The 27,378-nt window shown below is 37.9% G+C and overlaps 1 protein-coding gene and 1 pseudogene across 1 annotated transcript in view; one reads left to right on the top strand and one right to left on the bottom strand.

The window, feature by feature from the left end:
* LOC147002968 (uncharacterized) overlaps window positions 1-27,378 on the bottom strand; it is a 157,629-nt gene that overhangs the window by 90,608 nt on the left and 39,643 nt on the right. Inside the window, exon 7 of the mRNA XM_085840896.1 lies at window positions 12,148-12,178. Within this exon, the coding sequence (XP_085697022.1) occupies window positions 12,148-12,178 (31 nt within the window). The remainder of the gene's footprint in view (window positions 1-12,147; window positions 12,179-27,378) is intronic.
* Window positions 16,179-17,024, top strand: LOC110297266 (NXPE family member 3 pseudogene; annotated as a pseudogene).

Genomic DNA, 27,378 nt, shown 5'->3' with positions numbered 1-27,378 from the left:
GGATAGCATTCCTGCTCACTCTTCTGCAGTGTTCAGTGATGCTCCTTAGCCTTTAAAATTCTAACCCAGGAAAGTGCACATTACTGAAAGTAAACACTCTAAGGACCTGAGTGGCAACTAGTTCCCTGATTCATGCAAATAAGGTAAATGGAGGGTCAGCAACACATACCCCTGGCCTATGCATGCTAGTACTTTCTATGAACACGTGCTTGTACATTCCAAACTTGAAATGATATGTAAGACTTAGGAAAAGAGACACAGGAAACAGGGCCATTGATTTATATCATTCGATCCTTCCAGTCATTCATACATTCTCTACCTCACTGTCTTTTGATAGAAACATTCCTTTCTTTCTAGAAAGAATTCACTATGGCTCAAGTAAATTTTCAAAAGAAATCTGGATATTTGTCATGTGTTCCAATTAAGCAAAAAGTCAATACACTTTACATTTTTTAATCTTTTTATCTTTTTTCTTTTTTAATTGGGTATTTTTTTATTTGCATATCAAATGTTATCCCCTTTCCCGGTTTCCAACTGGAAACCCCCCTGCTTCTATGAGGGTGTTCCCCATGCACCCACTCCCTGCTCTGACATTCCCCTATACTAGGGCATAGAGCTTTCATAGGACAAAAGGCCTCACATCCCATTGATGCCCAACAAGGTCATCCACTGCTACATATGCAGATGGAGCTATGGGTCCCTCCATGTTTACCCTTTGGTTGGTAGTTTAATCCCTGGGAGCTCTGGGAGGTCTTGTTGGTTGATATTATTGTTCTTCCTATGGGTTGCAAACACCTTCAGCTTATTCAGTACTTTCTCTAACTCCTCAGCTGGGCATCTTGTGCTCAGTCCAATAGTTGGCTGCAAGCATCGCCTCTGGATTTGTCAGACAATGGCAAGGTCTCTCAGGTGAAAGCTGTATCAGGCTCCTGACAGCAAGCACTTCTTGTCATCTGCAATAATGTCTGGGTTTGGTGGCTGCGTATGGGATGGCTCCCCAGGTGGGGCAGTCTCTGGATGGACTCTTCTTCACTCTCTGCTCCATGATTCCTCCTGTGATGATTTTTTTTTTGTCCTTCTAAGAAGCACTGAAACATCAAAACTTTGGTCTTCCTTCTTCTTAAGTTTCACATGGTCTGTGATTTGTATCTTGGACATAACATGCTTTTGGGCTAATATCCACTTATAAGGGAGTGCATACCATGTGTGTTCTTTTGTGACTGAGTTACCTCACTCATGATGATATTTTCTAGTTCCATCCATTTGCCTAAGAATCTCAATAGTTCATTGATTTTAATAACTGAGTAGAATTCCATTTTATAAATGCATCACATTTTCCGTATCAACTTCCCAGTTCAAGGACATCTAGGTTCTTTACAGCTCCTGGCTATGAACATAGTGGAGCATGTGCCCTTGTTGGAACATGTTTTGGGGGGGTATATGCCCAGGAGTGTTATTTCTGGGTCCTCAGGTAGTGCTATGTCCTATTTTCTGAGGAACCACATGACTGATTTCCAGAGTGGTTGTACCAGCTTGCAATCCTACCAACAATGGAGGAGTGTTCTTCTTTCACCACATCTTCACCAGCACCTGCTGTCACTTGAGTTTTTGATCTTTGGTGTGAGGTAGAATCTCAGGGCTGTTGTGATGTACATTTTTCCTGATGACTAAGGATATTGACAGTTCTTTAGGTGTTTCTCAGCCTTTCAGTATTCCTCAGATGAGAATACTTTGTTTAGCTTTGTACTGCATTTTTTACTAGGGTTATTGGGTTACCTGGAGTCTAACTTCTTGAGTTCTTTGTATATATTGGATATTAGCCCTCTATTGGATGTAGTATTGGATCTTTTCCCAATCTTTTAATTGCCATTTTGTCTTATTGACAGTGTCATTTGCTTTACAGAACCTTGGTAATTTTAAGAGGTCCAATTTGTCAATTTTTGACCTTAGAGCACAAGTTATTGGTGTTCTGTTCAGGAAATTTTCTCCTGTGCCCATGTGCTACAAGTTATTCACAACTTTCTTTATATTAGTTTCCATGTATCTGCTTTTATGTAGAGGTCTTTGATCCACTTGTACTTGAGCTTTGTAAAGCAGATAAAAATGGATCAATTTTCATTCTTCTACATGCTAACTGCCTGCATCCTTTTTTGAAAATGCTGTATTTTTCCACTGGATGGTTTTTGCTCCTTTGTCAAAGATCAAATGACCATAGGTTTGTGTGTTCATTTCTGGCTTTTCAATTGTATTGCATTGATCTACCTGCCTGTCACTGTACCAATACAATGCAGTTTTTTTTCAAGATTTCTCTGTAGTATACCTTGAGGTCAGGAATGATAATGCCAGAAGTTCTTTTATTGTTGACAATAATTTTGACTATCCTGTGTTTTTTATTATTCCAGATGAATTTGCAAGTTTCTCTTTCTAACTCTGTTTACCTTTAAGTAGAGTAAGTCTAGATTTGCTTGAGATAATTTTATGTCCAGACAATTTGCTGAATTTGTTTATCAGTTTTATGAGCTCTCTAGTGGAAGTTTTGCTTAAGTATACAATCATAAAATCTGAAGATAGTAATTTTTTTTAACTTCTTCCTTTCCAAATTGTATCCCTTTGACCTCCTTTTCTGCTCTAATTGCTCTGGTTAGGACTTGGAGTACTAAATTGTATAGGTACAGAGAGAGTGTGCAGCCTTTTCTCAACCCTGATTTTAGTTGGATTGCTTCAAGTTTCTCTCCATTTACTTTGATGTTGGCTACTGATTTATTGTATATTGCTTTTACTATGTTTAAGTATGGGCTATGAATTTCTGATCTTTCCAGTACTTTTAACATGAAGGGATGTTTAATTTTGTCAAACGCTTTCTTAGCACATAATGAGAAGGTCACCTGTAGTTTTCTTTGATTTTGTTCATATAGGGGGTTAAATTGATGGATTTTCATATATATATATATATATATATATATATATATATATATATATATAGCCATCCCTGCATCCCTTGGATGAAATCTACTTGATTAGGATGGATGAATATTTTTATGTGTTGTTGGATGTGGTTTGTAAGAATTTTATTGAGTAATTTTGCATCAAAATTCATAAGGAAAGTAGTCTGAAGTATTCTTTCTTTGTTGGGTATCCATATTTTAGGTATAAGTATAATTGTGGCTTCATAGAACAAATTGTGTAGTGTTCAATCTTCGTATATTTTGTGGAATAATTTTAAGCATATTAGTATAAGGTATTCCTTTGAAGGTCTGATAGAACTCTGTAGTAAAACCATCTAGTCCTGAGCTTTTTGTTTGGGAGATTTTTAATGAGTGCTTCTAGTTTATATTTTTTTAAAAAAAATTATTAGGTATATTCCTCATTTACATTTCCAATGCTACCCCAAAAGTCCCCCATAACCTTCCCTCTCCACTCTCCTACCCATCCACTCCCACTTCTTGGCCCTGGCATTCCCCTGTACTGAGGCATATAAAGTTTGCACGACCAATGGGCCTCTCTTTCCACTGATGGCCAGCTAGGCCATCTTCTGATACATATGCAGCTAGAGACATGAGCTCTGGGGTGGGGGTGGGGGGGTAAACTGGATAATTCATATTGTTGTTCGACCTATAGGGTTGCAGATCCCTTTAGCTCTTTCAATACCTATCTTCTTGAATATGGAGCAGAAATTGAAGAAACTACTAAGGTAATGATTTTATAATTGAATTCAAAGTATATTATTTTATTATTTTTTCTTTTTTAATATTTTTATGAGGTATTTTCCTCATTTACATTTCCAATACAATCCCAAAAGTCCCCCATACCCTCCTACCCACTCTGGTAACCCCCCACTCCCACTTTTTGGCCTTGGCGTTCCCATGTACTGAGGCATATAAAGTTAGCATGACCAATGGGACTCTCTTTCCACTGATGGCCAACTAAGCCATTTATTTGATACATATGCAGCTAGAGACAAGAGCTCCAGGGTACTGGTTAGTTCATATTGTTGTTCCACCTATAGGGTTGCAGTTCCCTTTAGCTCCTTTGGTACTTTCTCTAGCTCCTCCATTGGGGGCCCTGTGATCCATCCAATAGCTGACTGTGAGCATCCACTTCTGTGCTTGCTAGGCCCCCGCATAGTCTCAAAAGAGACAGCTATATCTGGGTCCTTTCAGCAAAATCTTGCTAGTTTATGCAATGGTGTCTGCGTTTGGCGGCTGATGATGGGATCAATCCCCAGTTATGGTAGTCTCTAGATGGTCCATCCATTTATATCTGCTCCAAACTTTGTCTCTGTAACTACTTCCATGGGTGTTTTGTTCCCAATTCTAAGAAGGGGCAAATTGTCCACACTTTGGTCTTCTTTCTTCTTGAGTTTCATGTGCTTGGTATATTGTACCGTGGGTATTCTAAGTTTCTGGGCTAATATCCACTTATCATGTGAGTTCCTTTGGGATTGGGTTACCTCACTCAGGATGATGCCCTCCAGGTCCATCCATTTGCCTAGGAATTTCATAAATTCATTCTTTTTAATAGCTGAGTAGTACTCCATTGTGTAAATGTACCACATTTTCTGTATCCATTCCGCTGTTGAGGGGCCTTTGGGTTCTTTCCAGCTTGTAGCTATTATAAATAAGGCTGCTATGAACATAGTGGAGCATGTGTCTTTCTTACCATTTGGAACATCTTCTGGATATATGCCCAGGGGAGGTATTGCGGGATTGGACAGTAGTACTATGTCCAATTTTCTGAGGAACTGCCAGACTGATATCCAGAGTGGTTGTACAAGCTTGCAATCCCACTAACAATGGAGGAGTGTTCCCCTTTCTCCACATCCTCACCAGCATCTACTGTCACCTGAATTTTTGATCTTAGCCATTGTGACTGGTGTGAGATGGAATCTCAGGTCTGATTGATTTTAATTTCCCTGATGATTAAGGATGAGAACAGCCATTCAGTATTCCTCAATTGAGAATTCTTTGTTTAGCTCTGATCCCCATTTTTAATGAGGTTATCTGATTTTCTGGAGTCCACCTCCTTCAGTTCTTTATATATATTAGATATTAGTCCCCTATCTGATTTAGGATAGGTAAAAATCCTTTCCCAGTCTGTTGGTGGCCTTTTTGTCTTATTGATTATGTTCTTTGCCTTACAGAAGCTTTCCAATTTTATGAGGTTCCATTTGTCAATTCTCCATCTTATAGCATAAGCCATTGGGTTCTATACAGGATTTTTTCCCCTGTGCTCATATCTTTAAGGATTTTCCCCACTTTCTCCTCTATAAGTGTCAATGTCTCTGGTTTTTATGTGGAGTTCCTTGATCCAGTTAGATTTGACCTTAGTACAAGGAGATAGGAATGGTTCAATTCTCATTCTTCTACATGATAACCGCCAGTTGTGCCAGCACCATTTGTTGAAAATGCTGTCTTTTTTCCACTAAATGGTTTTAGCTCCCTTGTCAATGATCAAGTGACCATAGGTGTGTTGGTTCATTTATGGATCTTCAATTCTATTCCACTGGTCTACTGGTCTGTCGCCATACCAGTACCATACAGTTTTTATCACAATTGCTCTATAGTACAGCTTTAGGTCAGGCATGGTGATTCCACCAGAAGTTCTTTAATCCTTGAGAAGAGTTTTTGCTATCCTAGGTTTTTTGTTATTCCAGATGAATTTGCAGATTCCTCTTTCTAATTCGTTAAAGAATTGAGTTGGAATTTTGATGGGGATTGCATTGAATCTGTAGATTGCTTTTGGCAAGATAGCCATTTTTATTATATTGATCATGCCAATCCATGAGCATGGGAGATCTTTCCATCTTCTGAGATCTTCTTTAATTTCTTTCTTCAGAGACTTTAATTTCTTATCATACAGATCTTTCACTTCCTTAGTTAGAGTCATACCAAGGTATTTTATATTATTTGTGACTATTGAGAAGGGTATTGTATCCCTAATTTCTTTCCAGCCTGTTTATTATTTGTGTAGAGAAAGTCCATTAGCTTATTTGAGTTAATTTTATGTCCAGGCACTTCACCGAAGCTGTTTATCAGGTTTAGAAATTCTCTGATGGAATTTTTAGGGTCACTTATATATAATATCATATTATCTGCAAAAAGTGATATTTTGACTTCTTCCTTTCCAATTTGTATCTCCTTGATCTCCTTTTGTTGTCGAATTTCTCTGGCTAGGACTTCAAGTACAACTTGAATAGGTACCGACTAAGTGGGCAGCCTTGTCTAGTCACTGATTTTAATGGGATTGCTTCCAGCTTCTCACCATTTACTTTGATGTTGGCTACTGGTTTGCTGTAGATTAGTTTTATCATGTTTAGGTATGGGCCTTGAATTCCTGATCTTCCCAAAACTTTTATCATTAATGGGTGTTGGGTTTTTGTCAAATGATTTCTTCACCTCTACCGATGATCATGTGGTTTTTGTCTTTGAGTTTGATTATATAATGGATTACTTGTTGGATTTCCATATATTAAACCATCCCTGCATCCCTATAATAAAACCTACTTGGTCAGGATGGATGCTTGTTTTAATGTGTTCTTGGATTCGGTTAGCAAGACGTTTATTGAGTATTTTTGCATGAATATTCATAAGGGAAATTGGTCTGAAAATCTCTATCTTTGTTGGATCTTTCTGTGGTTTAGGTATCAGAGTAATTGTGGCTTCATAGAATGAATTGGGTTGAGTAACTTCTGCTTCTATTTTCTGGAGTAGTTTGTGAAGATCTGGAATTAGATCTTCTTTTAATGTCTGATAGAACTCTGCACTAAACCCATCTGGTCCTAGGCCTTTTTTGGTTTGGAGACTATTAATGACTGCTCCTATTTCTTTAGGGGATAGAGGACTGTTTAGATCATTAACCTGGTCCTGATTTGACTTTGGTACCTGGTATATGTCTAGAAATTTGGCCCTTTAATCCAGTTTTGCCAGTTTTGTTGAGTATATCCTTTTGTAGAAGGATCTGATGGTGTTTTGGATTTCTTCAGGATCTGTTGTCCTGTCAACTTTTTATTTCTGATTTTGTTAATTAGGATGCTTTGCCTGTGCCCTCTAGTGAGTCTGGCTAAGGGATTATCTATCTTGTTGATTTTCTCAAAGAACAAGCTCCTCTATTACTTGATTCTTTGAATAGTTCTTCTTTTATCCACTTGGTTGATTTCACCCCTGAGTTTATTTCCTGCCATCTACTCCTCTTGGGTGAATATGCTTCCTTTTGTTCTAGAGCTTTTAGATGTGTTGTCAAGCTGCTAGTGTGTGCTCTCTCTGGTTTCTTTTTGGAGGCACTCAGAGCTATGAGTTTTCCTCTTAGAAATGCTTTCATTTTGTCCAATAAGTTTGGGTGTGTTGTGGCTTCATTTTCATTAAACTCCAAAAAGTCTTTAATTTCTTTCTTTATTCCTTCATTGACCAAGTTATCATTGAGAAGAGTGTTGTTCAGTTTCCACGTGAATGTTGGCTTTCCATTATTTATGTTGTTATTGAAGATCAGCCTTAGTCCATGGTGGTCTTATAGGATGAATGGGACAATTTCAATATTTTTGTATTTGTTGAGGTCTGTTTTGTGACAAATTATATGGTCAATTTTGGAGAAGGTATCATGAGGTGCTGAGAAGAAGGTATATCCTTTTGTTTAGGATAAAATGTTCTGTAGATATCTGTTAGATCCATTTCTTTCATAACTTCTGTTAGTTTCACTGTGTCCCTGTTTAGTTTCTGTTTCCATGATCGGTCCATTGATGAAAGTGGTATGTTGAAGTCTCCCCCTATTATTGTGTGAGGTGCAATGTGTTCTTTGAGCTTTACTAAGGTTTCTTTAATGAATGTGGCTGCCCTTGTATTTGGAGCATAGATATCAGAATTGAGAGTTCCTCTTGGAAGATTTTACCTTTGATGAGTATGAAGTACTCCTCCTTGTCTTTTTTGATGACTTTGGGTTGGAAGTCGATTTTATTAGATATTCGAATGGCTATTCCAGCTTGTTTCTTCAGACCATTTGCTTGGAATATTGTTTTCCAGCCTTTTAGTCTAAGGTAGCGTCTGTCTTTTTCCTTGAGATTGGTTTCCTGTAAGCAGCCAAATATTGTTTCCTGTTTGTGTAGCCTGTCTGTTAATCTATGTCTTTTTATTGGGGAATTGAGTCCATTGATATTAAGAGATATTAAGGAAAAGCACTTGTTGCTTCATATTATTATTTTTTTTTTTGTTAGAGTTGGCATTCTGTTCTTGTGGCTGTCTTCTTTTTGGTTTGTTGAAGGATCACTTTCTTGTTTTTTCTAGGGCATGCTTTCCATCCTTGCATTAGTTTTTTTTCTGTTATTATCCTTTGAAGGGCTGGATTCGTGGAAAGATAATGTGTGAATTTGGTTTTGTTGTGGAATACTTTGGTTTCTTCATCTATGGTAATTGAGAGTTTGGCTGGGTATATTAGCCTTGGCTCGCATTTGTGTTCTCTTAGTGTCTGTATAACATCTGTTCAGGATCTTCTGGCTTTCATAGTCTCTGGTGAAAAATCTGGTTTTAATTCTGATAGGCCTGCCTTTATATGTTACTTGACCTTTTTCCCTACTGCTTTTGATATTCTATCTTTATTTGGTGCATTTCTTGTTCTGATTATTATGTGTTGGGAGGACTTTCTTTTCTGGTCCAGTTTATTTGGAGTTCTGTAGGCTTCTTGTATTTCATGGGCATCTCTTTCTTTAAGTTTGGGAAATTTTCTTCTATTATTTTGTTGTAGATATTTGCTGGCCCTTTAAGTTGAAAATCTTCATTCTCATCTACTCATATTTTTTGTAGGCTTGGTCTTCTCATTGTTCCTGGATTTCCTGGATGTTTTGAGTTAGGATCTTTTTGCATTTTGCATTTTCTTTGATTGTTGTGCTGATGATCTCTATGGAATCTTCTGCACCTGAGATTCTCTCTTCTATCTCTTGTATTCTGTTGCTGATGCTTGCATCTATAGTTCCAGATTTCTTTCCTAGTGTTTCTATCTCCAGCGTTGCCTCATTTTGGTTTTTCTTTATTTTGTCTCCTTCCCTCTTTAGGTCTAGTATGGTTTTGTTCATTTCCATCACCTGTTTCAATGTATTTTTCTGTTTTTATTTAAGGACTTCTACCTGTTTGGTTGTGTTTTCCTGTTTTTCTTTAAGGACTTGTAACTCTTTAGCAGTGTTCTCCTGTATTTCTTTAAGTGAGGTATAAAGTCCTTCTTGATGTCCTCTACCATCATCATGAAATATGCTTTTAAATCTGGGTCTAGCTTTTTTGGGTGTGTTGGGGTGTCCAGGACTGGGTGAGGTGGGAGTGCTGCATTCTGATGATGGTCACTGCTCTTGGACTCTGTTTGTAAGATTCTTACGTTTGCCTCTGGCCATCTTGTAATCTCTGCAGTTGTTATAGTTGTCTCTGGTAGAGCTGGTTCCTCTTGTGATTCTGTTAGTCTCTATCAGCAGACCTGGGAGACTAGCTCTCTCCTGAATTTCAGTGGTCAGAGCTCTCTCTGCAGGGAAGCTCTCCTCTTACAGGGAAGGTCCCCAGATATCTGGCATTCTAACCTGCCTCCTGGCAGAAGTTGTGTTCCACTCACCATAGGTCCTAAGATCCCTTCGAGAGTGCTCTGGGGACCTTGGGGGTGTCTGCAGACTCCACGCCCAACGTGACCTAGTGCCGAGGTCAACCAGAAGGACTTGTGACCCTGGTTAATCCGGGTTTTCTGCTTCCCCAATTAATGCTGTCTCAGGTCCGATGTGATTGGATTGGAAGAGAAGTTGTGTTCCACTCACCAGAGGTCCTAACATCCCGAGGAGAGTGCTCTGGGGACCATGGGAGTGTCCACCGACTCAGGGCCCATGGGGACCCGGTGCAGGGGCTGACTGGAAGGGACTTGTGCTTCTAGTTCTTTAGGGGGGTTCAGACTATTTAGACGGTTTATCTGATCCTGACTTAACTTTGGTATTTGGTATCTTTCTAGAAAATTGTCAATTTCATCCAGTTTTGTTCAGAGTAGGATTATGTAGTAGGATCTGATGATGTTTTGGATTTCCTAGATTTCTGGTATTATGTCTCCCATTTTATTTCTGATTTTGTTAATTAGGGCACTGTCTATGTGCCCTCTATTTAGTCTGGCTAAGGGTTTATCTATGTTGTTGATTTTCTCAAAGATCCAGCTCCAGGTTTTGTTGATTCTTGGTATAGTTCTTTTTGTTTCTACTTGGTTATTTTTAGCCCTGATTTTGATTATTTCCTGTTGTCTACTCCTCTTGGATATATTTGCTTCTCTTTGTTCTAATGCTTCCAGATATGCTGTCAAGCTGCTAGTTTATATTCTCCCCAGTTTCTTTTTGGAAGCACTCAGAGCGCTGAGTTTTCGTTTTTGCACTGCTTGCATTGTGTCCTATAACTTTTGGTATGTTCTGCCTTCATTTTCATTAAATTCTAAAAAGCCTTTCATTTCTTTATTTATTTCTTCCTTGTCCAAGTTATCATTGAGTAGAGAGTTGTTCAACTTCCGTGTATATGTGGACTTTCTGGTGTTTTTGAAGACCAGCCTTATTCCATGGCTATCTCATAGGATGCATGGGATTATTTCAATCTTCTTGTATCTGTTGAGTCCTGTTTTGTAACCAGTTATATGGTCAATTTTGAAGAAGGTACCATGAGTTGTTTAGCAGAAAGTGTATTCTTTTGTTTTGGGATGAAATGTTTTATAGAGACTTGTTAAATCTGTTTGGTTCATAACTTCTGTTAGTTTCATTGCATCTCTGTTTATTTTCTTTAAACCCTATTTTGTCAGCCAGTACTGTATGATTTCCAGTGCCCTGTGTCCTGCATAATTAACTCTATTGTCTTTTAAAAATTCATTAAATTTCAAACCTCTTATTGCTATTGACCTCTATGATGTTCCTTTTTAAAATTGCCCTTCCCCATTTAAAGGCATTCTAATAATCCTCCATAGACCACAAAGAGATTAATCGATACTCTTTAATGTCATGCTTGTCCTCTCTCATTTAGAACATTTGACTCACTCCCTTATTCTGCTTTGGAACTATTAATCAAACACTGATCAGCAAATCTGATAACTAGTCTTCTAGATAAGGAATCCATGTAAATATAAATTGGGGCATTTAACTTTGGGTGCTCCATCAGAACAACAACTTGCCTACACTGCTGAATCTAGTTTGCTTTGCCTGGGGTATTTTTACTAACTTTAATATTCACTGGAGACTCAAATTTTTAGAATCTCAGATTCTAAAAAATAGAAGAAAATTTAGCAGACAAAATTTAAAACTACACAGAAAGAAACATGAATAATATTATAATGTATAGTAAAAATTTCAAGAAACAGTGTCATGGGGAAAAAGAATTAAAAATGGAAAATAGTAATTTATGCCAGTAGTTTCTAGAGAAAACAAAACAGAATAAATTAATAATATTCTTTAATTAGATGCTGAACATGATAAATATAACATGGTGTATGTGCATATACCCTAAAATTCTAATAATACAATTTTAAGACTTCTGTCATACTGATCATTTCAAACCTATGATTCTATGGATACCACTAATGGAAGTTTTTCTCTCCATTATTTAACAAGGTATGCTTTAGTCATTTATTGACTACCAGCAATTGTCAAAAGGATAAGATAAACTATTGGACCACAGGTATGTCTTTCAAGGAAATTCTAAGCCAGAATTGACACATGGGACTATTACGCTGTAGTCAGAGAACCAAGAGAATACAGGTTGACATTTAGATGACTCCTGCTATATCAGTAAGACACTTGGTTATAATGATATTAATGTTCAAAATATACTATTTGCATAAGTTTAATCTACATTAAGGGAACCACATGGAGTGCAGTAAAAAACAGAACACTGAATAAACAGTAGCATTTTTTCAAGGGCTGGTGTCATATGCCTATAATCTCCATGCTTGTGTGGCAGAGGAAAGTGGATCTCTGATTATGAGACCAGTCTGGCATACATAGTGAATTAGCCCTGTATATAAATACCAAAATTAATAATAATAATAATAATAATAATAATAATAATAATAATAATAATAATAATAATAATTTAACAATGAATAGAACAGCTTCTTTTCTCCGGTTCAAATTATAAACATTCATTAAAAAAAAAAACTCTAAAATCCTACCCTGATGAAAAGAAGTCTGTACGCAGCTGTCCTGTGATTGAAGCAATAGTAAAACATATTTCAGTAGAAGAAATTGGTCTACAAATGACAGTAATTAGACATGAAGAAGCTTCAGTGCAAAATGATAACCATACCTCTGGCAAACAATTAAGGCATCAAGAAATCTTTACTCTCTTTGAATTTATCATTTGATACCTATTGCTAAGTAGTAATACACTGTGACATAATCCCAAATGAACTATCAGACTGATGGAAAAAAGTGCCATTATCAGCATCAGTAACTATTATAACTAACCATCAAATAGAGTAATTTGTCTGGAATAATGGTAGTAGGATCAATTCTAATACAGAATAAATATGTTGTTATTATATAACAAGGCTTCTTCAGATATATAGCTGCATTTGTTAAGGTAATGCTGAAGCAATCTATAAGAAAGAAGTGGAGTCATTGAGTAGCATACATTTTAATCCTTCAAATTATAGAAAATGATCACAAAATGTTTCTCATAGAGAATTTCAAGGTATAAGAAGAGACCTACAATTAAATCAAGTTTACCCATGCTCCCTGTCTTCTGTCAGGTTAAATGGTTATGAGTTATTTTAATTCTTGCTAGAATTCTTATTCTTACCTGTAATTTGGTAGAAACTCAATTACTGTTGTTGCCACCATGAAGTAACCACTGGTAAGATAACCTCCTAATGAACATAGCAACTCTATACATTGTTCATAGCAGAAGTTTAATTGTATGCAGTGAAAGAGTAATGTCAGAGAAAATCGCTGTGGAGGATGGATTATTATAAAATTATAGAAAACTATGAAAGTATGTGCATACATATCACTTAATAAGTCATTAAAATTGTTTCTATTGGGACAAAAAACTAATATTCACTTTATATAAAACATGAAAGGCAAGAGAAAAAGATGACTGGGAATCTGCCCAAGGGGCAGAACACCAGGATTTCAAAAATAGGATAGAAGATAATCTGGAATTATGGAGTGATACTTAAGCAATCTCTTGGAATATGTGTAACTTAATTTTAATGCTTAACACCACAGACATCAATCACACACAAACAAAACACTACCTCAGAATAAGGGGTTGGAAAAATGTTTTCCAAGAAAACAATACCTGGAAACAAGATGGAGTTTCCATTCTTATATCCTATAAAATAGAGTTTCAACCAAAAGTAATCAAGATAGATAAGGGAAAATATCCATACTCATCAAACAAAATAACTCCCAAGATGAAGTCTCAACTCTGAACATCTATACTCCAAATGAAAGGGCACTCAAATTTGAAAAACTTTATGAAAGATCAAAGCACGCATTGAATGTCACACAATAATAGTGAAAGACTTCAACATCCTACTTTTACCAATTGACAGGTCATTGAAACAGAAACTAAGCAGACATGGTGAAACTAACAGAAGTTATGAACTAAATGGATTTAACCGGTATTAACAGAACATTTTTTACAGCAAAACAAGGAAATACACCTTCTTCTCAGCACATCATGAAACATTCTCCAAAATTGACAATAAAATTAGACACAAGACAAGCTTCAACACATACAAGAAGATTGAAATAATCTCATGCATTCTATCAGATCATCATGGACTAAGGCTGAAATTCAACAATAACAAAAACAACAGAAAGCCCATAAACTCATGGAAACTAAACAACTTTGTACTCAATGATAACTTGGTTTGGAAACAAATAAAGAAATTAAAGATGTCCTAGAATTCTATGAAAATGAAGGCACAGAATACCCAAAATCATGAGGCAAAATGAAAGCAGTGTTAAGAGGAAAATTCATATCACTAAGTACCTTCATAAAGAAGTTGAAGAGATCCTAGATTACCAACCTAAAACACACCTGAAAACTTAAAAAAAAAAAGGAAGCAAACACAACCAAGGGGAGGAGGCAGCAGGAAATACTCAGACTCATGGATGACTCAATCAATTAGAAAGAAAGAAAATAATACAAAGAATCAACAAAATAGAGAGTGATTCTTTGACAAAATCAACAACATCAATGAAACCCTTAGCCAAACTAACTAAAAGGCACAGAAACAGTATCGAAATTAACAAAATCAGAAATGAAAAGGAAGAGATAACAGAAAGTGAGAGAATTCAAAAAAATCATCAGATCTGACTACAAAAGCCTATACATGAGAAAACTTGAAAAATCTTGACAAAACAGAAGCTTTTCTAGACAGATACCACATACCAAAGTTAAATCTAGATCAGGTAAACTATTTAAAGAGACTCATAATCCCTAAGGAATTAGAAGCAGTCTTTTAAAACTGTCCAAACAGCATATAAAAGCCCAGGGGCAGAAGGTTTTAGTTCAAAATTCTACCAGACATTCAAAGAGGAGCTAACATCAATGCTTCTCAAACTATTCCACAAGGTAGAAACAGAAATAACACTAATTAACTCTTTGAGGCAAAAGTGACTCAGACACCTAAACCACACAAGACGCAGCAAAGAAAGAGAACTGCAGACAAATTTCACTTATAAGTATCAATACAAAAATGTTCAATAAAATACCCACAAATCAAGTCCAAAAACATATTATAAACATCATCCTCCACAATCAAGTAGGCATCATCCCAGGGGTACAAGGGTGTTCAATATATAAAAATCCATCAACGGAATCCACCATATAAGCAAACGTAAAGAAAAAAATCATATTATCATCTCATTAGATGCTGAAAATTCTTTGAAAAACTCCAGCACCTTCTCATGTTAAAAGTCTTGAAGATATCAGGAATTCATGGTGCATACTTAAGCATAATAAAAACAATATATAGCAATCCAATAGCCAACATCAAATTAAATGGAGAGAAACTTGAAGCAACCTCACTAAACTCAGGGACAATACAAGTCTGGCCTCCCTCTTCCTATCTATTCAAGGTAGTATTTGAAGTTCTAACTAGAGCAATTCAAATATAAATGAAGATCCAGGTGATACAAATTGGAAAGGAAAAAGTCAAGGTATGACTATTGGCAGATAATATATGATAGTATATACAGAAGACCCCCAAAATTCTGCCAGGGAATTTCTACATCTTATAAACAACTTCAGCAAAATTAACTCAAATAATTCAGTATCCTTCTTTTATAGAAACAATAAACAGTCTGAAAAAGAAATTAGGGAAACAGAACCCTTCACAATAATACATAATACATACGAATATGAATAATACATAATATCGTGGTGTAACTCTAACCAAGCCAATGAAAGATTTGTAATACAAGAACGTCAAGTGTCTGAAGAAAAAAATTGAAGGTATCAGAAATAGAAATATCAGGGGAGAGGGGGGAGTTGAGGTGCCATAGCGCAGTCAGAAAGCAGGGAAAGAATGGCCTGTCTCAGAGGCCACCGATCAGTTTGCACATCCCTTGGGAGGACGAGCAGCAAGAGAGACCAGAGACCCGCAGGAACAACAACATAAAATCAGCAACTGGAAAGAACATTTTGAATTTGCTACAAGACTCTCGTCCTAGCCGGGAGTGGTGGTGCACGCCTTTAATCCCAGCACTTGGGAGGCAGAGGCAGGCGGATTTCTGAGTTCGAGGCCAGCCTGGTCTACAAAGTGAGTGCCAGGACAGCCAGGGCTACACAGAGAAACCCTGTCTCGAAAAACCAAAAAAAAAAAAAAAAAAAAAAAAAAAAAAAAAAAAAAAAAAAAAAAAGACTCTCGTCCTTTGCAAATAAAAATCTGTGACAGAAGAATCAGGATCTCTTACAAATTCTTCCAGCTGTCTACCCACGATCCCCCTCCCCCAGCACACACACACACACACACACACACACACACACACACACACACACACACACATCTTCAGGAACATGCCTCTCGAATCATTGCAGTCTTTCCTCTACAGAACTCTGAAGTCCTAGGCAGAATGGCAGCAAGTTAAACCGGATACTCATTCACAGCTCAGAGTGAACAGAGACATGGAGCTTTGAAAGAGAAAGTAACATGGTGTCGGTCATGGGTCATCAGGACACAGCTGGAAAATGTGGGCCAACTTCTTCAAACTATTAGTCTTCTGCTATCTTTTCGTGGTGCTGATGGTGATGGTGTTGGTCGTCTATGCCACTCAGGTGGAGCACTTGGACCATGAGACAATATCAAAGACATTCATGGACAGCAGCAGACAGAATGTTTCCTCACAGGCTGCAGGTGCTAGTCAGAATGCGAACTGTGGCTATGAGCACCAGACCCTGTCTAGTCAGGAACGCTTAGAGGAGGGTACCTTGCTTGCTGCCTCCAAGTGGAAGGTGCCTGACGTGGACCTGGTCCCATTTGTGAAGAGCACGGACCCTTCCTTCAGCTACTTTGTCATCTTGAATTCTGCAGCCTTCTTGAGGGTGGGGAGCCAGCTGGAGGTGTTGGTTAATGGGCAAGATTTTCGAAAGAAGCCCAAGAAGTATGGCGGAGATTACCTGCAGGCCAGAATACACTCGCCTAAGCTGCAAGCCAGTACTGTGGGCCATGTGGTAGACTACCAGAATAGATTTTACAAGGTGTTTTTACTTTGCTCTGGCCAGGCAGAGTTAGAGTGTCCGTATCTCTGGTTCACCTCAGTGAAGGGATCAGAGTTCTTCAGCGCCTGCAGGAAGACCAACCATACAGGGTCTATTTCAAGAGTCTCTTCTGATCCGGAAGGATTTCTGAAGCAATGAAGTGCAATGTGTGTCTTCCTGGAAGTCTTCCTCTGTGCAACTTTATGAATCTTTTGCACTGGAGAGCCCTGGTTCTGCTTCAAACCAAAGAAACTCCCCTGCAGCAACAGAATCAACCACTTCAAGAGCAGATACACGAAGGGCCTTATCACTGCTGCCGAAAGTGCTTTCTTTTAGAGGTATGCCTTTCTGCTTCTAGCGGGTAATGATCCTTCCCACTGTCTTTGCCACCTTTAGAAACCTTGTGTAAATAACTATTCATTTCTTGTCAGTCTGAACCTGGCCCTGTTCAGAAGAGGTGTTGAGTAAGAAAACAAACAGGTTTGAACTTTCGTTTACTGTTTTTTTTTTTATTCTTCATTAATTCATTCATTCACTCATCATTTACTGAGAGATACCACAATCCAGGAATTGTTCTAAACCATGTGTATTAGCAACGCACAGGACTGACTATAGTTTTGTGTCAAAATTTACATTCTACAACAAACAAGATTTTGTTTATCATGTTTCTATTCAACATAAGCTAGAGAGAGGGAAGATGATAGAATGAATCCCTCAGCCCTATGTGAATCCTGCACTAAAGACAGAAGAGTGCTAACCAGCCTTTATTAGATAAACTAAGTGGAGATTTAAATGATTGACTTATTAAATCCTGAAACATGAATGATATAAGTAATTATTCTTTCTATTGTTAGGAATTACATACTGAAGTGTGTATAGTAAAAGATCTATGGTATAGTTAGAATACTTTAGTGATCCAGAAAAGCATACCAAAATAAGGCAATGACAGAGTTGTTGACACCTCAAGTATAGTAAAATGTCAGCAGTAGGGGACTCTAAATGATATACATGGCCATTTTGTATTTTTTATTTTGTATGGTTTTTATTTTGCAACAGTCTGTTAAGTTTGAGACTAGTTCTAAGTTAAGTTAGAAACTTCTTTTCTTTGTAAAATGAACGAGAATATAGTGTCCTTAAGTCACATCACAGGCTGCCCTCTTTCCTGTCTGATTTAAAGATATTGGTTGGCAAGCCACTTTTCTAAGGACACTGACTAGTTTGCATTGCCTAATTGAGACTCACAGATTTTTTTTTTGAGTTCTTTTTCTTTTTTTAGGAGTAATGACAGAAGATAATATATTGACAGGGTTTATCAATACAAAATTTCAATGTTAACTTAGATACAAAAATTTTAATTTTAGACTTTCAATGAACCTGTGGAACTAGTAACAGATAAGGAACATCTAGCTAGATAACTAGTCTTTTTTTTATTACATCTTTTCCTCAATACATTTCCAATGCTATCCCAAAAGTCCCCCATACCCTGCCCCCTACTTCCCTACCGACCCATTCCCATTTTTTTGGCCCTGGCGTTCCCCTGTACTGGGGCATATAAAGTTGGCATGTCCAATGGGCCTCTCTTTCCAGTGATGGCCGACTAGGCCATCTTTTGATACATATGCAGCTAAAGGCGAGAGCTCCGGCATACTGGTTAGTTCATAATGTTGTTCCACCCATAGGGTTGCAGATCACTTCAGCTCCTTTGGTACTTTCTCCAGCTCCTCCATTGGGGGCCCTGTGATCCATTCACTAGCTGACTGTGAGCATCCACTTCTGTGCTTGCTAGGCCCCGGCATAGTCTCACAAGAGACAGCTATATCTGGGTCCTTTCAGCAAAATCTTGCTAGTGAATAGAATGGTGTCAGCGTTTGGATGCTGATCATGGGATGGATCTCTGGATATGGCAGTCTCTAGATGGTCCATACTTTCGTCACAGCTCCAAACTTTGTCTTTGTAACTCCTTCCATGGGTGTTCTGTTCCCAATTCTAAGGAGGGGCATAGTGTCCACACTTCAGTATTCACTCTTCTTGAGTTTCATGTGTTTAGCAAACTGTATCTTATATCTTGAGTATCCTAAATTTTGAGCTAATATACACTTATCAGTGAGTACATATTGTGTGAGTTCCTTTGTGATTGTGTTACCTCACTCAGGATGATGCCCTCCAGGTCCATCCATTTTGCTATGAATTTCATAAATTCATTCTTTTTAATAACTGAGTAGTACTCCATTGTGTAAATGTACCACATTTTCTGTACCCATTCCTCTGTTGAGGGGCATCTGGGTTCGTTCCAGCTTCTGGCTATTATACATAAGGCTGCTATGAACATAGTGGAGCATGTGTCCTTCTTACCGGTTGGGACATCTTCTGGATATATGCCCAGGAGAGATATTGCTGGATCCTCAAGTAGTACTTTGTCCAATTTTCTAATGAACTGCCATACTGATTTCCAGAGTGGTTGTACAAGCTTGCAATCCCACCAACAATGGAGGAGTGTTCTTTCTCCACATCCTCGCCAGCATCTGCTGTCACCTGAATTTTTGATCTTGGCCATTCTGACTGGTGTGAGGTGGAATCTCAGGGTTGTTTTGATTTGCATTTCCCTGATGATTAAGGATGTTGAACATTTTTTCAGGTGCTTCCCTGCCATTCGGTATTCCTCAGGTGAGAATTCTTTGTTCAGTTCTGAGCCCCATTTTTTAATGTGGTTATTTGATTTTATGGAGTCCACCTTCTTGAGTTCTTAATATATATTGGATATTAGTCCCCTATCTGATTTTTGGATAGGTAAATATCCTTTCCCAATCTGTTGGTGGTCTTTTTGTCTTATTGACAGTGTCTTTTGCCTTGCAGAAGCTTTGCAGTTTCATGAGGTCCCATTTGTCAATTCTCGATCTTACAGCACAAGCCATTGCTCTTCTATTCAGGAATCTTTTCCCTCTGCTCATATCTTCAAGGCTTTTCCCCACTTTCTCCTCTATAAGTTTCAGTGTCTCTGGTTTTATGTGAAGTTCCTTGATCCACTTAGATTTGACCTTAGTACAAGGAGATAGGAAAGGATCAATTCACATTCTTCTACAGGATAACCACCAGTTGTGCCAGCACCATTTGTTGAAAATGCTGTCTTTCTTCCACTGGATGGTTTTAGTTCCCTTGACGAAGATCAAGTGACCATAGGTGTGTGGGTTCATTTCTGGGTCTTCAATTCTATTCCATTGATCTACTTGTCTGTCACTATACCAGTACCATGCAGTTTTTATCACAATTGCTCTGTAGTACTGCTTTAGGTGAGGCATGGTGATTCCACCAGAGGTTCTTTTATCCTTGAGAAGAGTTTTTGCTATCCTAGGTTTTTTTGTTATTCCAGATGAATTTGCAGATTGCACTTTCTAATTCGTTGAAGAATTGAGTTGGAATTTTGATGGGGATTGCATTGAATCTGTAGATTGCTTTTGGCAAGATAGCCATTTTTACAATTTTGATCCTGCCAATCCATGAGCATAGGAGATCTTTCCATCTTCTGAGATCTTCTTTAATTTCTTTCTTCAGAGACTTGAAGTTTTTATTATACAGATCTTTCACTTCCTTAGTTAGAGTCACGCCAAGATATTTTATATTATTTGTGACTATTGAGAAGGGTGTTGTTTCACTAATTTCTTTCTCAGCCTGTTTATTCTTTCTGTAGAGAAAGGCCATTCACTTGTTTCAGTTAATTTTATATCCAGCTACTTCATCGAAGCTGTTTATCAGGTTTAGGAGTTCTCTGGCGGAATTTTTAGGGTCACTTATATATATACTATCATATCATCTGCAAAAAGTGATATTTTGACTTCATCTTTTCCAATTTGTATCCCCTTGAGCTCCTTTTGTTGTCAAATTGCTCTGGCTAGGACTTCAATTACAATGTTGAATAGGTATGGGTAGAGTGGACAGCCTTGTCTAGTCCCTGATTTTAGTGGGATTGTTTCAAGCTTCTCACCATTTATTTTGATGTTGGCTACTTGTTTGCTGTAGATTGCTTTTATTATGTTTAGGTATGGGCCTTGAATTCCTGGCCTTTCTAAGAATTTTATCATGAATGGGTGTTGGATCTTGTCGAATGCTTTTTCTGCATCTAAAGAGATGATCACGTGGTTTTTGTCTTTGAGTTTGTTTATATAATGGATTACGTTGATGGATTTCCGTATATTAAACCATCCCTGCATCCCTGGAATAAAACCTACTTGATCAGGATGGATGATTGCTTTAATGTGTTCTTGGATTCGGTTAGCGAGAATTTTATTGAGTATTTTTGCATCAATATTCATAAGGGAAATTGGTCTGAAGTTCTCTATCTTTGTTGGATCTTTCTGAGGTTTAGATATCAGAGTAATTGTGGCTTCATAGAATGAGTTGGGTAGAGTTCCTTCTACTTCTATTTTGTGGAATAGTTTGTGCAGAACTGGAATTAGATCTTCTTTGAAGGTCTGGTAGAACTCTGCACTAAACCCATGTGGTCCTGGGCTTTTTTAGGCTGGGAGACTATTAATGACTGCTTCTATTTCTTTAGGGGATATGGGACTCTTTAGCTCATTAGCTTGATCCTGATTTAATTTTGTTATTTGGTATCTGTCCAGAAATTTGTCCATTTCGTCAAGGTTTTCAAATTTTGTTGAGTATAGCCTTTTGTAGAAGGATTTGATGGTGTTTTGGGTTTCTTCAGGATCTGTTGTTATGTCTCCCTTTTCATTTCTGATTTTGTTAATTAGGATGTTGTCCCTGTGCCCTCTAGTGAGTCTAGCTAAGGGTTTATCTATCTTGTTGATTTTCTCAAAGAACCAACTCCTCCTTTGGTTAATTCTTTGAATAGTTCTTCTTGTTTCCACTTGGTTGATTTCACCCCTGAGTTTGATTATTTCCTGCCATCTACTCCTCTTGGGTGAATTTTCTTCCTTTTTTTTTTCTAGAGCTCTTATATGTGTTGTCAAGCTGCTAGTCTGTGCTCTCTCTAGTTTCTTTTTGGAGGCACTCAGAGCTATGAGTTTCCCTCGTAGAAATGCTTTCATTGTGTCCCATAGGTTTGGGTAAGTTGTGGCTTCATTTTCATTAAACTATAAAAAGTCTTTAATTTCATTTTTTATTCCATCCTTGACCAAGGTATCATTGAGAAGAGTATTATTCAGTTTCCATGTGAATGTTGGCTTTCTATTATTTATGTTGTTATTGAAGATCAGCCTTATTCCATTGTGGTCTGATAGGATGCATGGGACAATTTCAATATTATTGTATCTGTTGAGGCCTGTTTTTTGACCAATTATATAGTCAATTTTGAAGAAGGTCCCGTGAGGTGCTGAGAAGAAGGTATATCCTTTTGTTTTAGGATAAAATGTTCTATAGATATCTGTTAAGTCCATTTGTTTCATAACTTCTGTTAGTTTCACTGTGCCCCTGTTTAGTTTCTGTTTCCAGGATCTGTCCATTGATGAAAGTGGTGTGTTGAAGTCTCCCACTATTATTGTGTGAGGTGCAATGTATGCTTTGAGCTTTACTAACGTGTCTTTAATGAATGTGGCTGCCCTTGCATTTGGGGTATAGATATTCAGAATTGAGAGTTCCTCTTGGAGGATTTTACCTTTGATGAGTATGAAGTGTCCCTCCTTGTCTTTTTTGATAACTTTGGGTTGGAAGTCGATTTTATTCGATATCAGAATGGCTACTCCAGCTTGTTTCTTCAGACCATTTGCTTGGAAATTTGTTTTCCAGCCTTTCACTCTGAGGTAGTGTCTGTCTTTTTTCCTGAGATGGGTTTCCTGTAAGCAGCAGAATGTTGGGCCCTGTTTGTGTAGCCAGTCTGTTAGTCTATGTCTTTTTATTGGGGAATTGAGTTCATTGATATTAAGAGATATTAAGGAAAAGTAATTGTTGCTTCCTATTATTTTTGTTTTTAGAGTTGGCATTCTGTTCTTGTGGCAGTATTCTTTTAGGTTCTTTGAGGGATTACTTTCTTGCTTTTTCTAGGGTGTGATTTCCTTCCTTGTATTGTTTTTTTTTTTTTCTGTTATTATCCATTGAAGAGCTGGATTTGTGGAAAGATAATGTGTGAATTGGTTTTTGTCGTGGAATACTTTAGTTTCTCCATCTATGGTAATTGAGAGTTTGTCCGGGTATAGTAACCTGGGATGGCATTTGTGTTCTCTTAGTGTCTGTATAACATCTGTCCAGGCTCTTCTGGCTTTCATAGTCTCTGGTGAAAAGTCTGGTGTAATTCTGATAGGCCTGCCTTTTTATGTTACTTTACCTTTCTCCCTTGCTGCTTTTAATATTCTATCTTTATTTAGTGCATTTGTCGTTCTGATTATTATGTGTTGGGAGGAATTTCTTTTCTGGTCCAGTCTATTTGGAGTTCTGTAGGCTTCTTGTATGATCATGGGCATCTCTTTCTTTAGGATTGGGAAATTTTCTTCTATTATTTTGTTGAACATATTTGCTGGCCCTTTAAGTTGAAAATCTTCATTCTCATCAACTCCTATTATCCGTAGGTTTGGTCTTCTCATTGTGTCCTGTATTTCCTGGCTGTTTTGAGTTAGGATCCTTTTGCATTTTGTATTTTCTTTGATTGTTGTGCCGATGTTCTCTATGTAATCTTCTGCACCTGGGATTCTGTCTTCCATCTCTTGTATTCTGTTGCTGATGCTTGCATCTATGGTTCCAGATTTCTTTCCTAGGGTTTCTATCTCCAGAGTTGCCTCACTTTGGGTTTTCTTTATTGTGTCTAATTCCCTTTTTAGGTCTAGTATGGTTTTGTTCATTTCCATCACCTGTTTGGATGTGTTTTCCTGTTTTTCTTTAAGGACTTCTACCAGTTTGGTTGTGTTTTCCTGTTTTTCTTTAAGGACTTCTACCAGTTTGGTTGTGTTTTCCTGTTTTTCTTTAAGGACATGTAACTCTTTAGCAGTGCTCTCCTGTATTTCTTTAAGTGAGTTATGAAAGTCCTTCTTGATGTCCACTACCATCATCATGAGATACGCTTTAAATGTGGGTCTAGATTTTCGGCTGTGTTGGGGTGCCCAGGACTAGGTGGGGTGGGAGTGCTGCGTTATGGTCATGGTGAGTGATCTTGATTTCTGTTAGTAGGAGTCTTACATTTGCCTTTCGCCATCTGGTAATCTCTGAAGCTAGCTGTTATAGTTGTCTCTGATTAGAGTTTGTTCCTCAGGAGACTCTGTTAGCCTCTATCAGCAGACCTGGGAGGCTGGCTCTCTCTTTAGTTTCAGTGGTCAGAGTATTCTCTGCAGGCAAGCTCTATTCTTGCAGGGAAGTTGCCCAGATATCTGGTGTTCGAACCTGCCTCCTGGCAGAAGTTGTGTTCCAATCACCAGAAGTCTTAGGATCCCTTGGGAAATCCTGTGTGGGTCCTTGAGGGTGTCCTGAGACTCCACTGGCAAGGCACCCGAGTGCTCGAGTGGACCGGAAGGGACTTGTGCCCCAGCAGAGGCCGGGTTGCCTGCTTCCCTAGTTAATGCAGTCTCAGGTCCTGCTCAATTGGATTGGAGCAGAAGCTGTGTTCCACTCACCAGAGGTCTTAGGTTCCCATGGGGAATCCTGTGCGGGTCCTGCAGGCGTCCAGAGACTCCTCTGGCAAGGCATCCAGATACTCGAGTGGACCTGAAGGAGGGCTCGTTTACTGTTTTAAAAGTGAAATTTAGTGCTTGTTCAACTTAATTAAAGACCTTTTTACCCTTCATTATTTTTTTCTTATTCAGCTATGTTTTATGTTAGAGATCCTACTATGTTTATTGCTACATAGGAGAGCCTACTTATGCACACAAAGTGTTTTTTAAAAGGTCCAAGAGTAGCAGGAGATGGTTCAGTATACACTTGCTGTGCCAGTCTGACAGCCGAGTTCAATCCGTTGCATAAAAAGCCTGCCGCAGCACACATCCATAAGCCCAATTCTCCTATTGCAAGATGGGAGGCAGAAAGATGAGAAGGATCTAGAAGCTTTCAGACCAGCTGGCCTGAAGTATGTGGGTAGCTGAAACAAGAGAGAATATGCCTTCACTGTGTGGAAGGCAAAGACCAGCTCTCAAAAGTAGTTTTGTGACTCCAACATCCCTGTCCCTGCTACGGTGTCTGTGTATCCAACACCCTCCCCCCGACTCCAGAAATGAGGTCTTGAAGTCCTGTCATTGGTGCTTGAGACTCGTATGATGCTAAAATTTTGAAGAGAGAGAGAGGGGGAAGATCAGCTTTTAAATACTAAAAATGTTTATGTATAGTAAGACTATGGGGATGACAGTATTGCTGTTAACTTAGCAAGCATGAGAACCAAACAAACCTATTTTAACAGCTGTTGAAAGGATTGCAGGATTGTTGCAGAGATATTTGTGTTGAACATGAACATAGAACATTTTCAGCACAATGTCCGTATATGGGCAATGGGCAGAGTGAAAGTACAGAATCAGCCTGAGTTGAAATTTGTGTTTTCTTCACTTTAGTGATAAGAAAGTGGGCATAGAAGAAGTTGGATAGGAGAACTTATTTCTATTGTTCTGTTGTAGAAAGATAACTAGGGCTTACAATAGCTAAATGAATACATAAAAAAATAAGTAGAGTGGATTTTGAATGTTTCCATCATGAACAAGTGGTAAATTTGTGATGATTAGCCAATTTCTTATTCGACCTTGTAAGTGTTTATAATTACTATCTGACCAAAAAAAAAAAAAAAATCAAAGAAGAAATGACATTATAAAACTACATGGTCAAAAAGCACAATTTAGAAAGAATGTATAAATACATGTTTAAAATGTTTTTAGAGAACTCTGTGTGTGTGTGTGTGTGTGTGTGTGTGTGTGTGTGTATGATGCTTTGCCTGCAATGCATGTATGTGTACTATGTATATGCTCGATGCCCACAAAGGTCAGAAGAGGGCATCATACCCCTGGAGACAGGCTCACGGATGGTTGTGAACTACCGTGTGGGTGCTGGGACTCAAACCCAGGCCCTCTGTAACAGCACCAAGTGTTCTTAACCATGGAGCCATCCCTCCAGCCTTTATAAATATTTTTTAATTGAAATATAAATTTTCAATTAAAAAAAAGAAATGGAAATATCTCCCATGCTCATGGATTCGTAGTAAAAATAGGCAACTTACAAAAAGCAATCTACAGATTCAATGCAGTCCCCATCAAAGTTCCAGAATAATTATTCACAGATATGAAAAGAGCGATTCCCAACTTAGTATAGAAAAACAAACAAACAAAAAACAGGATAGCCTAAACAATTCTCAATGATAAAAGAACTTCTAGGGGAATCAACATCTCTGACTTAAAGCAATAGTAATTTAAAAAAAAAATCACATGATATTGGTACAGAAACAGACACGGTAATCTATGAAATAGAATCAAAGACTCAGAAATAATCTGATATATCTATGGACATTAAACCTTTGACAAAGAAGCCAAAACCATACAATTGGAAAAAACAAGGCATTTTTAACAGATAGTGCTGGTCTAACTAGCAGTCTGCATGTAGAAAAGTGCAAGTTGATTCATAGTTATCAACTTGAACAAAGCTCGTGTCCAGGTGGATCAAGTACCTCAACATAAAATCAGATACACTGAATCTAATAGAAGAGAAATTGCCTGGAAAGCTTTAGCAGAGGAGAAAATTGCCTGAACACTACAGGACTGGCTCAGTCTCTAAGATCAACAATTGATAAGTGGGACCTTATGAAACTGAAAATCTTCTGTAAGGCAACAGACATTGTCAATAGGATATAACAGAAAAAAACAACCTTCACTAACTGGAAAAGATCCTTACTAACTGTACATCTCTAAAGGTCTAATACCTGAAATGTATAAAGAAATCCAATTTAAAAATGGGGTATGGAGTGAAACAGAGAATTCCCAATAAAGGAATCTTTACTGGTTGAAAAACACTTAAAGAAATGTCCAACATCCTTAGTCACCATGAAAATGCAAATTAAAACAACCCTAAGATTCCACTTAACACCAATCAGAATGCCTAAGGTCAAAAACTGTAGTGACAGTACATGCTATTAAGGATATGGAGAAAGAAGAACACTCCTCCACTGTTGGTAGGATTGCAATCTGCTACAACTCTGGAAATCAATCTGGTGTTTCCCCAGTATGATACTTTGAAAATTTTTGTCCCAAGGAATTCCAATATTATGAGGTATGGCCTTGTTGGAGTAGGCTTTGCCTTGTTGAAGGAAGTTTGTTTTTGTGGGCATGGGCTTTAACATTTTCATCCTATCTCCCTGGAAGCCAATTTTCTCCTAGTGGCCTTCAGTCATAGATGTAGAACTCTGAGCTCCTCCTGTACCATGCCTGCTGATGATGGACCAAACCTCTGAACCTGTAAGTCAGCCACAATTATACATTGTCCTTTTAAGAGTTGCATTGGTCATAGAATCTGTTCACAGCAGTAAAACCCTAAGACAGACAGAAGTTGCTACCAGGGACTCAGGTTTTGCTGTGATAGAGCTGACCATGCTTTTGTTTGGAAGAATGTGGATTTAAGAACTTTGGATATGGCAATCAGTGGAATTCTTTAAGTGGGGCTTGATGGCCTTTCCTTGTTGGAATATAGAAGACTTACTGAGAGTGCAGACCTAACCCAAGAGGTTTCAGTGAAGAATTTCAACATGTGGAGAGAGTTTTTGTTGTATTTTGGTGAAGAATGTAGC

Source organism: Mus caroli, unplaced genomic scaffold (assembly GCF_978045245.1).
Source record: "Mus caroli unplaced genomic scaffold, Mus_caroli_1 scaffold_8, whole genome shotgun sequence".
NCBI lineage: Eukaryota > Metazoa > Chordata > Mammalia > Rodentia > Muridae > Mus > Mus caroli.
This window is presented reverse-complemented; position numbering and strand designations above follow the sequence as displayed.